The sequence below is a fragment of the Takifugu flavidus genome, chromosome 7 (genome assembly GCF_003711565.1).
Source record: "Takifugu flavidus isolate HTHZ2018 chromosome 7, ASM371156v2, whole genome shotgun sequence".
In the NCBI taxonomy this organism is placed as follows: Eukaryota; Metazoa; Chordata; class Actinopteri; order Tetraodontiformes; family Tetraodontidae; genus Takifugu; species Takifugu flavidus.
Window position 1 is genome coordinate 152,990 of NC_079526.1, and position 18,170 is coordinate 171,159.

At 45.0% G+C, this 18,170-nt stretch overlaps 2 protein-coding genes across 3 annotated transcripts; both read right to left on the reverse strand.

Moving 5' to 3' along the window:
* Positions 1–109: 109 nt before the first annotated feature.
* b4galt6 (UDP-Gal:betaGlcNAc beta 1,4- galactosyltransferase, polypeptide 6) lies at positions 110–10,657 on the reverse strand. The gene is made up of 9 exons (XM_057037421.1): positions 9,640–10,657; positions 7,163–7,279; positions 6,454–6,567; positions 5,313–5,437; positions 5,121–5,237; positions 4,855–5,042; positions 4,563–4,685; positions 4,198–4,299; positions 110–3,942 (listed from the first exon to the last, which is right to left on the reverse strand). Exons 1-9 carry the CDS (start codon positions 9,752–9,754, stop codon positions 3,795–3,797), a joined length of 1,149 nt encoding a protein of 382 aa, XP_056893401.1. The 5' UTR covers positions 9,755–10,657; the 3' UTR covers positions 110–3,794.
* Positions 10,658–10,908: 251 nt separating this feature from the next.
* On the reverse strand, positions 10,909–16,528 carry rfc4 (replication factor C (activator 1) 4). 2 transcript variants are annotated; one of them, XM_057037422.1, is made up of 11 exons: positions 16,345–16,527; positions 15,940–16,105; positions 15,609–15,687; positions 15,196–15,275; positions 14,672–14,791; positions 12,166–12,309; positions 11,972–12,092; positions 11,673–11,798; positions 11,515–11,595; positions 11,329–11,442; positions 10,909–11,224 (listed from the first exon to the last, which is right to left on the reverse strand). In XM_057037422.1, exons 2-11 carry the CDS (start codon positions 16,053–16,055, stop codon positions 11,132–11,134), a joined length of 1,074 nt encoding a protein of 357 aa, XP_056893402.1. In that variant the 5' UTR covers positions 16,056–16,105; positions 16,345–16,527; the 3' UTR covers positions 10,909–11,131. The 2 variants fall into 2 exon arrangements, with proteins under 2 accessions (XP_056893402.1, XP_056893404.1); XM_057037424.1 differs by lacking the exon at positions 11,673–11,798 and having other exon boundaries at positions 16,345–16,528.
* Positions 16,529–18,170: the final 1,642 nt, after the last annotated feature.

Sequence of the window (18,170 nt, forward strand, 5' to 3'; positions counted from 1 at the left end):
GCAAGAGTTCTTGTAGCCTTGAAGAATGACCTTGCCTTAAAGTTGATGTTACTGAGTTGTCTACATACACTCCAACTGCAACAAAAAAGGCTTCATTATCACACAAATATGCTTAAAATGCACGTATTTAATGTTCTGCAAATTTTTTATTGCTTTTTTTGTTTAGCTCAGTTTCACAATAACCCCACATGAGAACAAAAAGGCAAAAGCAAAGTACAGGTGTACAGATACATCTTATCCTGAACTAAATAAATAACAGGTTTAAATAGAAGATGGAAATTTTCAGTTATTGAGGGAATATTGTGTGTTCTCCAGTGACTGTGTTTGATGTATTATTGTGAATTTAGCCTGGGCAAAACGGCTGTCAATCAAATAATGTTGCAAAAGACGTTTAACTGTAAACAGTAACATTGGACACTTTTAACCTAAATTTATCACTGTCCAAACCAACTGTTGATTCTTCTTTTCTTTGGTTATCCATTCATGTAATTCTTGACAGGGGTAAAATAACTAAATACCATTACCAGTATGGCTGGCCAGGCTGTGTTATAATGGTCATTACTGCTGGCGTTATTACCAGTATAGTTATGGTGAACAAACATAAACAACGGTTTCACAGTTGGTCTTTCCAGCTCTTACGTGTGGCTATTCTGGCTCCCACTGCAGGCCTAGAGGGAATCAGTTTTCCATATCTGTTCTCGTGAGCCAGCCTTAAAGATGAGATCTTCTAAATGAGGGAAGAAGTGGCTCTTGGTGGGTCTCACTTAAGGCAGAACAATACTGTGTTCATGCACGTGAGCTTTGATTAGAATCTGGACCAAAAGAGACAACAGTTGGCTGAGCTGCGATTGAACAGAATCCACACTGGATAAGTACAAATCGAGCAACACTTTTGGATTCTTAAACATTTGATATTAATTATATGAAAATGACAAACAATTTGCAAAAAAGTGATTTGAACCAGATTCATTAAAAGCTACTACTAGCAAAAAAATAAATAAATCAAGAACTCAAGGCACAATTAAATACTATACTGCAAATGGTGATGAAATGGTGAACATGTCAAACAACACATCTGGATTTCAGATAAACACTGAACAGTGTCACCAACAGCCCCTCTAACATCAGAGCAGAGGACTTTTGTGATGTTAGCACTTGGTACCTGGAGCTGGGTTCTGTTGTTAACGGGACACAGCCTGAGTTAAAGCACTACATGCTGCCCAGCCTTCATATCCAACACCTTCAACCACCTTATGGAGCTGCAAACGAGTCTGTCGAGCTGCTAACAAAAGGTGTTGAATAGCACTACGTTTCAACCTATGGAGGCCAGGTTGCCTAGATATGGATGGTGACGTCAGTGGACATCGGGATCTTTCCCCACAAGACTGAAAACGAAGCATCATTTCAGCTGGAATGAATCATCCCTCATTTTCTTCTTCTGGAGGCAGAATAGAGCTCATCTGATACTTCAATTATTACACATTAAGGCATTGCTGCTCCATTAAACACTGCAGAAACAGGGCTACTATGAAGTGGGGAGGGGGGAGGAGACCACACAGCCTCCCTAACCAGTGGATGAGAGAGTCACAAATACAAGAGTTAAACATTTTACTGTTACAGGATCAGAACACCTCAACCACCACATCTCTGGCACCTACACTCTAACAAATATGAGTACTTCCCTTCAGCCAAACTCACTAAATATAAAACGCATCATCTGAAAGTAATCAGGCACCCCCGCCAACGCCACCAGGAGGCCAGCGACAAATGACCTCAACTTCCTTTGTCTGTCTGTCCATTTGCATCCACCCTCATCAGAAGCTTCTTGTAAAGGAAAGGGCATGTTTCACCTCATTTGTGGTTATCACCATCACATCTTCTGCTGGGTTCAGTGAAATTGTCTGCCCCATCTTAAAGCAAACATCTCTTTTTGGTGTCTCCCCAACAGTAATGGTGCTCTCAGAGCAGCTCACACATTCAGAGCAAATGCCTGTGAGTAGAATTTAAGGAGAAGCTGTAAAATAACAGAGCTTCAATGGGATGCAAGTTCAATGAGGCGCTGCTGACAACAGCTCAGCTATGGTCCATCAAAACTTTCGAAGGCCCAGTGAGAGGAGCCTGTGCAGGACATGCAATCAGCTACAACTGCAGAGCCTCAAAAGAGCCATCAAATTAAAGAGCAAATGACAAGCTTGGGCAGAAGAGGCAGAAGGCTCAGGTGTCGTTTAAAAAAATAAAAAATACTAGAGGTGAAACTCAACATGTCTGAACACACCCTAAACGAGTTGAAAAATAACTAATCCAAATGAGTTGTAGTCCAATACCTCAAGCAATACTGAAGGAAATGAACGAGTGACTAAACTTGCTCTTTCTGTCCGAACTTCACAGCAGGAGCCATTCAAGAACATCAGCGGCTACAGCGGCAATGCTGAGGTTCTCTCATTTAGGCCCTTCAGACGGTCCGACTTCATCTCACATGCAGACAGCCCCCCCCCCACACACACACACACACACATGCGCGCGCGCATACACACTTCAGCATTGTACAGTGCAGGAGCTTTATACTATGGTCCAGCAATGTCATCTAAACAGAAATTAGGAAAAACATCCGAGACCAAATCAGAAGGAAGTCAAGAGCGCCTGAACCTGCTTCAAACACCGGAGTGACTCCAGTTCACAGCCGATCATGTTTCCTCTGAGCAGAGGAAGCAGCTCCACGCTCACACAGTGCACCTCCAAGAAAACAAAATAAAAGCACAAAAAAGTAAAAATATACACATCTTGATGAAATAATTTAGGCTTGAAAAGAATAAAAAATAAGTTAAGGCATGCAAAAGACACAAATCTTGAGATTTGAATATTTTTTTGTGTTTTACAGTCAAACATATTCAAACATAGTAGAACTTCCAGTCAGGAAGAAACCCCTAACTTATGAAATCCTCAGAGCAAAGGTAGCTGCCTAAATAAAACTCAAACCCACTGGAATATCAAGGAAAGACACCAGTGTTTAAAGACCCAATATTTACATCTGGGTTTAAGAGGCCATATTTACACACTTGTTCATGCAGCTTCAGCAGCAAAGTAGCAGACAGAGAGCAAAACACTGGACAGCAACAGGAGTGCTTAAAAATCAGAAAATAAATTAGCTCAACTAAAAAATGTACATCTCAGACATGAATGTCACTCAAAAGCCTCCTTTTAAAGGAGCAAGGTGTCCTTTTAAAATGATATGTTTTAACCAAACGACAGTACAAACTCAGACAGTGGTGGCATCTTGTTGGCTTGTAAGGTGACGGTGATACATCTGAAGTGAAGCAGTGCAGAGTCGACCCACCGGAAGGTTGTGCCGGGCCGGGCCGGCCTGGGCCGGGCCAGGGGAGCTGTGGTTGTGCCACATTAAGGCTTTAGTTGAGTTGAGATGCCGCCCCTGGCCCGACCAGAACCTCAACACTCATGTCAACTTGTATTAAAGCCAGCAAAATAAAGAGATGACATGCAGCAACTCACTTAGACACACGCACACACACACACACACACACACAGAAAGTTTACTTTGAAAGGGTGCCTCTTAATGTTTCCTTATTCTTGGTTTTTTTAAGACTTGTTTGCGGCATTACGTGGTGCGCCTCATGGTGCCCCCCAGCCTGGACCCCCTCCTCTCCTCCTGCAGAGATTTGCTGCCTCTGATTGGCTGATTGATGGAGCGCTAAGTGGCCAGGCAGGAGGGGGAATCTGGGTGAAGCAGGGGCAGCGTGTCTACCAGGGATCAGAAGCAGGCGGGCAGGGGGAGCACTTTAGTAGTCTTCAATGGGGGCCAGTTCAGGGTGCAGGTCCACACTGATGTTTTTGTAGAGGCTGCTGAGGGAAATGGTGGGGCTGTAACGAAGATTGTTGAGGCCATCCAAGTGTTGCCGCTCTTTGGAGTACCTCAGCAGTTTATACCTGAACAGGTGACACAGTTCTCACATTAACAGGACTGCAGGAAAACGGACAGATGGACATCTTTTTAACCTCCATGCTTATGAAGCAGTTCAACATACCTTTATTTTAAAAGAAACTCCCTAGCTATTTCTTCACATTGAGAACCCTTGCGTGCTTTAAATCTGGCTGAATGGATTCTATAATGCTTTAAGGTAAGCTGCAGGAGCCAACCTGCTCAGCAGCCTTTCAACTGAAACGTGCTGAGAAGAATCCTACCTCCCAAGGAACTGCACCTCCCCTCTGTGGTGGTGAGGGATGGACTTGTACTTGCCAATCTCTCCTTCTGGTCGTGTGACATTCAGACCAGCATAGTGAACCCTAGGGAAGATAAGAAGAGCTAGAATCAGCGTTGCTTTAAAAGCAAAGGAAATATGAACTTCCAGCCCGTGTTTGGCGCCAGCTGCACTAAAGGGCTGGTCCATGAGCAGGACAGGCCTGTCCTACATGGACATGGACAGCAGAAACAGGGCGCATTACCGCCACATGTGTTTCATCTTTCACCAACACCTGAGAGAAACTCTGGGTTCTCAAACATTGAGTGACCCTGGGAAGCAGCATTAACAGGTACTTACAGAACTTACCTGTTCCACAAGTCATCATCCTCCCCGCCCCAGCCCCAGAATGCGTTGGGAAAGCCGTTAATCTTGCGAAACTGCTCCACCGTGAGTCCACTGACACCTCCAAAGAACTCATTGTATGGAAGACTGGAAGCACAGAAGGAAGAAAGGAGATGATGTAGAGAAGCACTAAACTCTGACAGCAGTGGCTGGGTCGTTCTCTAAAGCAGACAGGTGGTCGTGCTCACAGAACCAGCACATCCATACGGTAGGTTCCAAGCAGGGTTCTACCACCTGGTCCAGTTCCTCTACTTACATATACATATATTTGTCCAGTTTGGCAGCAAAATGGCGCGGCATCTGCCCGCAGCCGTAGTAGTTTCGGTCGTTTTCCGGGATGTGGTCCACGTCATGGAAGATCACGCAGTCCCAGTCCAAGTCCTTCATGGCCTCCAGGAAGCCAACGTTGAAGAGCATGGCTCTATTGAAGGGCTGGCTCCCGCTCTGAATGACACATTTAGCCATAATCCAAAATCGAGAATAACCGGGATGACAAGCAGCTTCGCTTTTAGCTAACTCTACCTGCTCAATGACGTAAAAGGCAAACTGCAATCTCTGCCGCTGCAGCATGGGAAGGAGGTGTTGGAAGAGGATGGGGAGATGTTCATGACGGTTCCTGAACGGGATCAGGATGGCCACCTGCAGCACATGGGAGTGGAAGAAAGGATCACTATAGCATCCTCAGCTGTTCATCAACCATTCCTGAGGGCTCACCTTCCAGTGAGGTACGCAGTCCTTGGGTTTCCAATGGCCTCCAAACTCAATGTCAAAGAATTTGGTAAACTTGAGTTCCGTCTCCTCCATGGGAATCTCTGTCATGTTCACATCTATAAGGCCCTCTGTGGAGGTGGACAAACACACGTGCTTGGTGTCGCAGTTCCTTACTCCTCTGGTTTTGATGTTGAACAAAAAGCTAAAATAAAGTTTCTACAGTTTTGACCGTTTGCCTGAACCTTCAGCATCAAAGGGATCCAGAAAATTCTCAGCCCAAGTGAAAGAACTCTGTTTAATGAAGTATCAGGAGTGACCAGATCATCAGAAGCTTATTCATCCCAATCACACTGCAAATGTTCCTGCTACACAAATCAGCCAGGAGCTGGACTTGTTCCATTCCATAAATATGCTTATCCGTGGAGGTGTGGCTTGCTAGCAGTTTTAAAACTGAAAACTCCATCTTTAAAATAATAACATTTGTTTCCAAACCACAAAAGTAAACCATTACTTAACAATGAGTGCTTTCCCCATTCTGATGACAATTATTATTGTTATTATTATAAAACATTTTATTTAAAGGCACCTTTCTGAACACCCAAGGTCACTGAACAAATAAACCAGTAAAATCCATCCAATACATGAAGAAATGTTATTGCAATGTCCAAATGGCAACAGCTCATGTTAGCTTGTTGGCTAACAATGCTAGCAGCATGACGAGCAGCGTGTTAGTTGTGCGCACATTAAAGCTGTTCACGCCACTTCTGGACTTGTTTGCACACATGTTGGTGCCGGCAAGAGCGGAGTTAGGACACATCAGCAGAGTTGTAATGACAAGGCTCATTCACAGACAGTCCCACTATAAAGTGTTTATAATCAGCGAAGGACAACAGGTAGCACCAAACCAGGAAAAATTTATTTGTGGCAGCAGCATCGCAACATCTTGTGTCGCCGAGTTGCTACGGTGATAAAATCAACTTTTTAGGCCATTTTTGGCCCAGGAGCTTTAGGTGGCTGAATTTCCAGTGCATCCCTACAGAAAATACAATTGAAACACACCCTCACACACAGAGGCTGCCTTCAACGCACACTGTGAAAGCAGAACATCACACACTCTGTTCCCTGAGCTCAGCAACATACGTACTCATAGAAGGTAAGCGCTGCGGGCAGGGCAGGTTCTGGGCGTAGGTGAAGTTCTCTGGCAGATACGTGGTCGGCTGCACCAGATACTCACTGGAGTTACTTCCATCAGGATAATCTGCAGCAGATACACACACGTGTGGCTGAGTTTACAAAAGCTTTGTGTTGGGTTATTACAGCCTCTGAGTCTGTGTCACATTTCTCCAGCGGCTCCAGTTGCCTCCAGCAGAACTCAAGAACAAGTTCTTTGTGCCTCACCTGTACACCTAAAGGTGTGTTGTAGTTCTAATTAGTGAAGCACCATCACCACATCTGTCTGAAAGCATGATGACACGATGCCAAAAAACACTTGAAAAAACCCCATAAATGCTAACGGGAAGCAGAGAGGGTGTTAGTGCTTGTCTGTCTGCCTGCATGTATGCCTGTCTATCTGCCTTTTTGTCTGTCTCACTGTCTACCTGTCTGTCTGCCTGCTGCTGAGGTGGGTCAGTGCAGAGATGTTGTGCTTTATCAGCCAGTATTGGACTGTGTATGTTTTACAGCAGCATGTGTGCCTGTGTTGTGTTTGGCACTACAGCATATTTAACTGGATTTCTCAAATGTTTCCATTCTGGAGGGTGAGAAGAACGTCCACAGATGGATGGGACCTGTCTGAGAGGAGCAGGTGCAGCCCAATTATGCATCAGACAAACAGAAAGTTGTGTTTCACCAACCTGTCCCATTAAGTGTGCTGTTCTTGTTGGTGTACAATCGGATCATCTGACCGATGGTCCTCACATTGTCCCTCAACATGATGCCCTGTGCCTGCACCATGAAGAAGTAGGTGTTGGCTGGTGGGGACAACAAAGAGAGATGGTTAGAGAACAGGGACAGTAGTAACAGTAGTAACAGTAGTAGTAACAGTGGAAAAAGTAGCAGTAGTAACAGTAGTGGTAACAGTAGTAATAGTAGCAGTAGTAACAGTAGTAGCAGCAGTAGTAACAATAGTAGTAACAACAGTAGTAGCAGCAGTAGCAGTAACAACAGTAGTAGCAGCAGTAGTAGAAACACTAGTACTAAGAACAGTAGTAGAAGCAGCAGTAACAACAGCAGTAGCAGCAGCAGTAGTAGTAACAGTAGTATTAACAGTAGTAGTAGTAAGAGTAGTAGCAGCAGTAGTAGTAACAGTATTATTAACAGTAGTAGTAGTAAGAGTAGTAGCAGCAGTAGTAGTAAACGTAGTAGTAAAAACAGTATTAACAGTAGTAGTAGTAACAGTGGTAGCAGCAGTAGTAGTAACAACAGTAGTCGTAACAGTAGTATTCTAGCAGCAGCAGCAATAACACTGGGTAACAGATCAAAAGGGACCTAGGATTTTCTCATGGAAAGATCTTGAACCCTATGTTGAGGGACACCTCCAAGCTCACGGAAGCATCACATCCACCCACTGTGGAATCATTGCAGACCTCATCCAGGCTCCTTCTGTTCCTCTCCCTAAAGGCGCCTTTTAACCTTCTGCTCTATGTTGACGTTGCTTAAACCAAAGTTTCATTGATTCTTGTGATCACACTCTGCATCTTCAGAGCTGGACCTTCTCATTAACTGCACCCTCTGACACCAGCAGCTCAATCGGATTCAACACCACCTTGAAGAACTTGATCTGTTTGAGTTCTGACACCGATTAAACCTTGGCTACTCTTACTGGTTATTTCCCAGCCTTCTCCACAACAACCAGTGTTTTCTCCAGCAACAAACTGTGAAAAGTAATCATCAGGGCAGCAACAGAAAACTGTCCTTTAAGATGAATGTGAAGATGAGTTAATGTTATCTGGATCTTTGGTCTATACAGTATGTGAGCATCCTCTCCTGCTGCATCGCTGAGAGCCTGGCACCCCGCTGTGCAGACAGACAGACGGATGGACGGACGGACGAGCGGAGCCTGCAAGGTGTCATCAGGTGTCTCTTGGGAGACACCTGAAGGCAGCTGGGAGGCAGAGAAGTCAAATCAAATTAAATCAAATCAATCTTTATTTATATAGCGTCTTATACAATCAAAATTGTTTCAAGGCGCTTTCCAGAATCCCAGGGCCTAACCCCAGACAAGCAACAGTGGCAAGGAAAAACTCCCCTTTAACAGGAAGAAACCTTGAGCAGGACCAGGCTCATGTAGGGGGACCCTCCTGCTGATGGCCAGCTGGGTAAAGAGAGAGGAGAGGGAGAGGGAGAGGGAGAGGGAGAGGGAGAAGGAGAAGGAGAAGGAGAAGGAGAAGGAGAAGGAGAAGGAGAAGGAGAGGAGAGGGAGAAGGAGAGGGGAAGGAGAAGGAGAAGGAGAAGGAGAAGGAGAGGGAGAGGGAGAGGGAGAGGGAGAAGGAGAAGGAGAAGGAGAAGAGAGGAGAGGCACAGAGCACAGAAACACACACAAAAATACACTATACAACGGGTCAGCGGGGCCAGAGGTCATCATGCAGCTCCGAAGGCGGTGATACCTGTAAATAGAGAGGTGCTGAGACTCCTCCAGAGTCTGGAGCAGCTTCACCATCAACAGAGCTTTAACATGGTCATATAGGATGAGCTCAATGTATGTGCAAGACAGCAATCTCGTCAGTGGAGAAGCATCAATCTATACTGAACTTGACCGGAAGTCTCACATCTTCACCAACGGTGATTCAATGTTCCGGCTAGATCAGTCTGACAGTCGGCCTGATCAGGCACATTCAATTAAGATGTATCCTGTTAGAAACCGTAAAGTAAGCACTAAGCATCGCAACTTAAAACAACAACCGCACATGCAAAGTCAAAGTCATATTTTAACGAGGTATTTGTGTTTTCCATCACGTCAAATTGCTCGATGTGTTGAACCAGAACTGTTGGAGTCCAGACAGTCAATACATAACATTTAGAAATGGCCACATAAAGAAAAAGCTGGCACAATTTGGGAGGAATTGTGCTGTGGGGTCAGTTAAACTTGACCATGGTCTTGGTTCGTGCTTTCATTCATGCATTCAGCCAAGTAAAGCGCAAATAGTGCAGAAAGTGAACATGCTTGTGTTTAATCAGCTGTGAGGAGCTTTATGTGATCCGTTAGTTAGCATCCTCTATCATTAGCATTAGAGCCAGTCCCTCCCATGAGCTGGGCTACAGAAGACCAGTGGAGCTAAATCGCATTAACTGCTCCCTCCTAAGTGGAAAAGGGTAGAAGTCTTTAACTGACCTATTCCGGGCGCCACGTAAATGAAGTAGAGGCATGTGGTGGACATGGAGAAGAAGAACATGAAGGCCAGAAATGATCGGTTAGACATTCGCGGCAGTCGCCTCCAGTTGACCATTTTGGCTTAGGCCCGCTTCGCTTCCGCTGAGAGGAATCCCATAAAACGCCCTTTGAATGTTTAAAAAGTCCTGCAATTGGTGCACAACAGTGTCAGTGTCGTGGTCATGGGGGGAACCCGCGCCCTCAGAAGCCCGGAGATGCGGCGCGGCGAGGCTGGAGCTAGCGGCGCTAGCCGGCCTGCTTTCCCCTGCCCAGAAACTTCCAGATGGAAAAAGCAGGCCCGCAGCGGGGATATCAGGCAGCTGGTGTCCACATGGAGGACCACTGGCTGGGCATAGTGAAACCGCTACTGCAGGACATCATCTCGGCAGTGAAACAGCTCAGGGACACACATGGTAACTGGCCATACTGGTAAAGGACCAGCGAAGCGTATCGCTGGCAGCACTCAGTCGCGCAAGGCGGCAGGAAGGCTCCGTCTTCTCCCACCCAGGCTGCTTCCTGCCAGAACCCTCGGCTCACTACTTCATCTAAGGGCGGCCAGAGTCCAGTCCTGTTCCCGGGAGTCCGTCCGCATTCCAGTCAGGCAGGCTGGGGAGGCTGTTTAGGACGTGGACACAGCAGGACGCATTAGGGTTTTTCCCCTTTCATTTTCTGCTGGCACTGCAGAGAAGGTTTCCGGTGGATGCAACGGCAACTCCCCACCCCCGCGTCGCCATGGTAACCCCAGCCAGCGGTGCGCTGTAGGGTCTACCTGTAATCCCCTCCTTTTCTCTACGCAGAGCGGTTCGGTGTCGCATTTAAAGATCCAAAGGCAGAGCCAGGACAAGGTGGAGGGCTGCCCCCCCAGGGAAGAAGCTTCAAACGTGCAGTGAGATGAAGGTGGCTTTACCTCCAGGAAGCAGGAACAACCCCAGGGCCACTGAACCTGATGCCTCTTGGCTGCCCTAACAAATTGGCCTGTGTGGGCGTTTGTGTGATGATAGCAGTAGCGCACTTCCAAGTGTTTGAGCCTGCTGTGGGAGACTGCTGGGACCTGCGGGCCTGGACCTCCCCTCTCTGAGGGGTGGGACAGGATGAGCAGGCATCTGGACTCAACTGTGGTGAAACAGCTTTAGTAGCCATCATGGAATCATCATTCACACCACTCTTTACAATGTCACAATTCTTGCCTTTGAAAAGCAGTTTTCATGAATCCCAAAGATCTCAGGGAAAAACAGTTCACAAAAAGTTTATTTTTCAGCACATCTGTCAGAAGAGAGTTGACTGAAAGGGGGAAGAAGAGAAGAAAGCAAAAGTCATTGTGATGAAGTGAAGCACAGGTGTGATCAGAGCCCATCATCTCGTCGCCACCAGGATCTGGTAGCCAGTGGTGATCCTTCAGACGCCTGCGGTGCGCCGTGCTGACACTAACGTGACCCCTCCTGGGACATCGGCTTCAGTCCTGTGAGCTCTGCTGCATGATGACTGAGCACAGACTCAACATCTGGAGGAACTCATCAGCTCCATCTAACATACACTTACTCACAACCTGAACAAGACACACAGACACAAACCGACTCCAGATGTATCTGCTGACCCTTGTTAACTTTATGTTGCAGTTATTTCCTAAACACACCCACCACCGTTACTTACCGCCATCTTCTCTGCGATGGCCGACTTCTGCTTGTCACCAAAGTCTTTCTCTATAATGGACTCATGGAGCTGGCTCAGGATCTGAGTAGCTGCATATCCTTCATCCACCAGGTTCTGTCAGGGTCCATCACATGACACAATCACAGGGGGCCAAAACACGTGGCAGAAGCACAAACCAACACACACCCTCACTGCAACCTCAAGCTTCTCAAATGTTCCTCTGAAGCAGATGTGGAGCAGGTTGTCAATCATCTTGTTGGGAACCACCTGTCAGACACCAGAGAGTGAGAGGTCCATAGTGAAGCCAAGCCGTTGTCTCTCGTCACACATGACCCCTGAATTACCCCGGCAATTTCAGTGATGGTGTGTTCTGTGATCTCCTTAGCAATGCTAAGTCGAGCAGCGCTCTGGAGAAAGGTGATGGCTTTCCGAAGGTCTCCCTCAGACACCCTCACCAGTGCAGATATACCCTACGAACACAAAGAACCACCAAAACTAGGCTATAAACCTGCGGAGGACAATCCACCGCAATCACAACAGAAGTGTTTCACAAGTCTTAAACTGTCTGGTCTTAGTTCAAGACAAGGTTGTGGTCCAACTAAGGCGCCATGTTCACCAGCCAGCTCATATCTGCTTTCCTCACTTCTTTGCTGTACTTGAGGTTTTCCTTCTCACAGATATCCAGCAGACGCGTCTCTTGGATGTGATTGTCGAGGGGTTTGAAGCGGAACTTGGAACATCTGGAGGTCAGAGGCTCAATAATTCTGAACAGATAGAATAACTGATGTTAAACACACTGCAAGAGAGTGAAGGTCTTGTTCTGATGATGAAGTTCACCTGCTAATATAGTTACAGATGAGGCAGAAGCGAGTGGTGCGGGACTCTTTCTCCATAGTCCGCCTGAGAGCAGCCTGAGCAGGTGGTGTCATAGAGTCAGCCTCGTCCAGGATGATGATCTTGAAGGGAGGACACAGTTTCCCACTGCAGAAATATGAACACTGGCTTTTAGAATAATTCAATATGAGATAGAGCCAGGAATACAAATGCCACTTCTGTGCATGACCAGAGGGGAGGTAGAGAGGCCAAAACTGGAGTAGATGCTAGATCAGATCCACAGCAGCAAATACTGGCAAAATAATGTGATTCGCCATTGCTGTTCCCTTGATGAACCTTAATAAAAGAAACATCTGAAAGGCCATTAAGGTAGAGTATGAAAGAGTGAGATGTCCTGAGACCATTGAGCAGATGTTAGCAGACAACAGGCTGGTTAGTAGTGGGAGCAAATAACTGCAAAACATCTGACCATAATGTGGTGAGACTGATTTCAGTGAACTGACGGGATCATTTTTGAAGGAAATACCTGTGATGATTAGGTGAGAAACCATTTGTTGATATGCTATAAAATCAATCCCCTGGAAGAATCCCCCAAAGAAGAGGAATGTTGATGTCGCTCTTACTCCTGAGCGGAACAACAAAGGAAACACTGAGACATGAGACATGAGATGTGTCTTTCTTTTGTGGCCAATCAGATGATTTGGCCAAACTCAGGATTGTGAGTCATGCAACAGGAGTTAGAGCAGACAGGGTCTACCTGTGTAGCCATTGCGGCAGGACAGTAAAGTCAGTGGTACAGACAGGCAGCGAGGGTTCGAACGTCACCGATGGCGTTACTGCATGAAGCAACACCAGCCTCGATACACGCATGGTTGACAAAATAAATTAATACGTGCAGCGTGGAATTACTTCCTGGTTGCCTGACACAGGCTGCAGAGCACCGGTACACCAGGAAACGTCGCTACTTTTCAAAGGTGCAACGAGGGAAAAACAAACTTTGCACCTCAGACTGTTTCTCATTATATGGCTGCAATGTGAGGTATTTCCACAACGCTGCAGGCAAAGACTTTTTGGGCACAAGTTTGGTTCAGACGGGTAACTCTGGCCCAACTCTCCTTACATCCTTTCCTCCAACATCCCTCCACTTTATCTTCAGGCTCATTTCAATTAGGTGACATTAGGAAGCTTTATCAGAGGTGGTGGCAGCTGTGGTGATGCGTACAGGGACATTAAAATTTGTCAGGAAAATAGAAGGTGAGAACGTCACACGCCATAGAACTTCGATAGCCCAGCACACTTGAGCATTATGTGCAACAGCAGCATCATGGTCTGCTTCTCCAGCTGCAGTGCTGAAAACAGAAGGGACTCGAGCAGCCTTGTAAAAGTGCATAACGCTACATACCGTAACGCTGAGAAACAGTACATGAGGCTACATGAGACTACCTGAGGTTACATGAGAGTACAAGAGACTACCTGAGGCTACATGAGAGTACATGAGGCTACCTGAGGCTACATGAGAGTTCATGAGGCTACCTGACGCAGGCCCACTTCACATATGAGCTTCTGTTAAATACTGCATAGCTGCACATGATTTGTTGGAACGGAATGGGAATTCTCTGCCCTTCGGAGATCAGTCTGTTGTCAGGCTGTCCAGGGATAAAACCAGAATGGGATGGAAACTAGAATATCTTAAAGTGGCACCTTCAACACGACAAACCTGGGTGGCTAAATGAGAAACAAGCACCCACCGCATCCACTCGGGTAACAAAGATATTCAACCAACCAACATATTTCTGTCTGATGTTTGATTTTATAGACAGTTGCTTGGTCGTTTATTGAAGAAAAGATGTCTATTTAAAAGGAAATCATTTCTATGGGTATCTATTACTTGTTTATTTTGTGGTACACAGCATACCGGTGTACCACCGTGGATCATAATCCGATACTGTGGTTTCAGTAATAACTACCCCCGTCTAGGTGATTGTGTGACAGCAGGCATTTGTCGGTCTTTGTTGTGTCACCTGTGTAAGATGTGCAGAAAGGAGTAGCTTGTTTGTAAGTTGCACAACCTCCATGAAAGGAAGTCAACTCTGATCTCTCTCCAGGAGCCTGCTTGGCGGAGCTCTGCACTCTCAGGGGCCGTTTCAGTTAAAGCTGCAGCAGCACTGAGCGCCACCTCACATGCTCATTAGTGTTGAATTTTACACCATTTCCAACCTGTGTACAAAGCGTACTCGTACCTATAAGCTGGTCATTTCCTGTCACCAGTCGGGGGTGCTATAAATGCCATTCAGAAGTGATGATTAGAGCTTTCTGTGTTTGAATAATAAAACCTTAAGAGACAACTTGCATGTGTTCTTTCACTACATTGCAAAGGTATTGAATCGGCACTTGTATCGGCAGGTACTCAAAATCAACTGACTTGGGCTCGGAGGCAACGGAATGTGAGCGGAATGTGAGCGGGACACCAGCGACCCTTATTTTTGATAACACAGGAATGTTGACTTACTCAGGCCGAGTCCCAGCCACCGTGAGCTGGGCAAACGTTTTCACCTTCTCTCTGATGACCTGAATTCCTCGTTCATCAGATGCATTGAGCTCCAGCACTCTCTGTCTGTACAGCACTGGACTGAGACACAGTGGAAGAACAAAAGTGCATCAACAAAACAATAAAATCAGGTGATCCAACATGATTGACTGACCAGTAAATATGTTCCAGGGACTTGGTCATCAAACACGCCCTCGTGCTGCTTGCAATAATTTTAACAGGTGCCTTCTACTCAGTCGTCTTTTTTAACGATACCACCACGATACAATACAATGTCTGTCTTGAATCCTAAAATATGCTCCAGTCAGAGGTGTGGGATTGTGTTATTCTTTAAACTGGATATGAATTAAAGATTCAGTTGACTAGAAAAGGTAGGGTATTAGGGAAAAAGGCTAATCAATGTAAATGTAACTTATCATCAATCCCCTAACATCCAAAAGAATTCTGCTATGTTGATCAATGTAAACGAACAGCAGGTGTCTCACCCATACAGCTCTCTGGCAGCAGCTAAGATGGTGGAGGTCTTTCCTGTTCCAGGAGGGCCATAGAAGAGCAAGTTGGGGAGCTAAAATTAAAATATATATTTAAGACAAAGCAAGCAGCATCTTGTCTTCACTTTAGAACAAAAAAGCCATGCTGTACGAACAGGAATAGCTTCAAACACTGGCAGGCAGATGTGGGTACACAACTGGTCCCATAAATCAATAAGGGTGGTAATGGTGGTACATTTAATGACATATGGACTGTCAAATTACACCTACTGTGCATTTCAATATGATCTTCTAGATCATCTTCATTTCAGATAAAGGGATGCTGACCAAATCAGAACTATCACTAAAGTTATATAAAATGTTTCATCTGATGGAGAGCTGCTATAATTCCAGGTGAGCATACTTACATCTGCACCCTCCAGAGATTTTTTCAGAACAGCCACCACCTCCTCCTGAAAGGCCACCTCATCCACACACTTTGGCCTGCTGCAAAACCAGAAATTCTTGCCGTTAACATGGATTAAAATGTATTCCCCTACCACGTAAATGTAACTTAGAAGTTAAACACTGGTCTATTTTTTAACAAAATATCAGCTATTTTAGTGGCTGACTCTCTATTTCTCACATAATTTCAGAATTAAAGGCAGCGGTTTGATATTTATTTCCTTTAAAATAAAATGATACCCAAACACTCTTTTTTAACAAAGAGCTATATATGCATATTTTGCTGTCACTCACTATTTCTCTACCCAAGGAACAGCCTTGACCGTCTTCTCTGTGCTGGACCCAGCTAAGGCCTTTTCCTTCTGTGCTTTGGGCGCCTGGACAGTCGCTCCTTTCAAGAATGCCTGCATGACTTCTCTTTTTCGTTTTGCAGATAGCAGAAATCTCCAGCCAGTCCACCCTACATGCACCAAGGAAGGTGTGAAAGATTGGAGGATGTACAGACAAGTTAGTAACAAGTTCCTCAGTATTTCCAAATCAAATTATGTGGCCATAAGTAATGATACTACCGTGAAGGATGACGTATTTTAATTTAGTTTGTAAAGTGTCAAAATGTACGGATAAATTGCTAAAGCTGGATACACTAACATGCCGTAATAGAATTAGAACTGTTTTTGCAGATATACGCTTCATACTTACTTTTTGTCACCCTCAACAACAAAACGAGACCTAAATATTCACCACCAGAAGATATAACAAGTTTTAATAAAACAATAATCCTCTCGCAAATGAGTCAGAAAATACACGCTACGTCCGTAAAAAGACACTTGTTTTCAAGCTGGCGGAGAGTTCTCCTTCCCGCCCTCGCAGAGAAACACAACTTCCGGTGATGACACATCCGCCCAAAAACACGCAAGGGATTCTGGGTCTGACGCATAGTTCCGTTATTTCCTCTCCTCCATTTATTGATAGTAGAAAAAGTTATTGATGGAAAGTTGATCGTTTGGCTTGTTTTTGTTGAACCAGTGATTTATTGCAGTTCATTAAAATCAGCCCTACCACTAAAGGACCCCCGCAGGTCATATTACACTAAATATTTACTTTATTCACTGTGGATCACTGAAGTGTCCCAATGCAGCCCACACAATCTCTGTCTCCTACATTTTGGGATGTTAGGTTTAGCCGTTGAGGACGGGGTAAAAAGAAGAGTGCATGTCGGTAATGAGGGAGCTTCAACCTTGCCCACTGTGCTGGAAGATCTGATTTTCTCTCTTTCCAGTGCGTCATTTCCTCTTCATCACTATGGGAGCCAGAATAAAAAAAATCACAATTATAGTAAGATTAAAAGCTGCAAGGAGCATCTTTGGTGGCTCTGGCCCTTTTGTTCCTGTTCCTGTGCTCCCAGGTGTTGCTGTACCACCAGAACTGGCTGCATATAGTTTAATCATATAAAATTGAATTTCACAGTTATTTAGTTTATTTAATTATTTAGTTAGTAATTATTTAGTTATAATCATATTTAGTTGATATACTACAAAACACTATTTTGCTCTTTTCTGTTAATCCTTGCAGGAAGCTCTTTAAGACTCTTTTAGTCTGCGATCGCGCTTCAAACCAGGTTAGTTTGCATATACTTTACACACATACAATGCCAGAGCTGCACTAAAAACAGGCTCGATGACACACTGTTGAGACAGCCACAGTCGCATCATGTCGCCTAAGCAAATTCTATTGAGAAATTTAACATATTGAGTCAATACAAAGACAGGTACCCAATTTAACCAGATTTGAATGCAGTTTATATGCACTCATACACATTCTATAAACTCACAGATTCTAATCTTATTCCTACAGGGAGGTTTGAACAGAATCAGATCGTTTGGCCACAGCGGCCACATCCATTTACATACAGGATGTGTTTTTCATTACCGAGGTCTGGAAAACAATCTATTCTGAAGGAGGAATCTGAATAACATGTGTGGGAAAAAGAGAAGTGGGGGGGGCTATAGTGTACTGGCCATAAAAATGACCCCGTCAGATGGAAGCACTTGTCACTCTCCTCGTGCATCACATTTTTGGAGCTATGAGTACATTAAAGGCATGAAGGAACACAATTTATTGCACACCTGTAATTGCAGCTGACTTCAAAGCCTTTATGATGTAGCTTCGACATCTTGATATAGATTCTAAATCATGCTCAACAAGTTGATGCTCTAAATTTGAGAGCATCAACTTCTGTTGTTGGATCAGGATCAGACAGAGTGGACGCCTGCATCCTGTCACCAGCAGGGGACGCTGTGAGTAAGGAGAAGTATTTTGGACCTGGTGTTCAGAACATTTCAAGCCCTCATGATAAAGTATGCGGTGACAAGAGCTGTTTAAACTGATTTTAGCAGTCTTTTTTTCCCCTCAGCACACTGATTTAGCTGTTTAAAAGTTCTTGATAAATCCTGATGGCTGTGGTGTTTAAAGGATGTGTATCAAATCTCAGCATGATCAGGCATGATCCCGAGGAGGGGTCACTC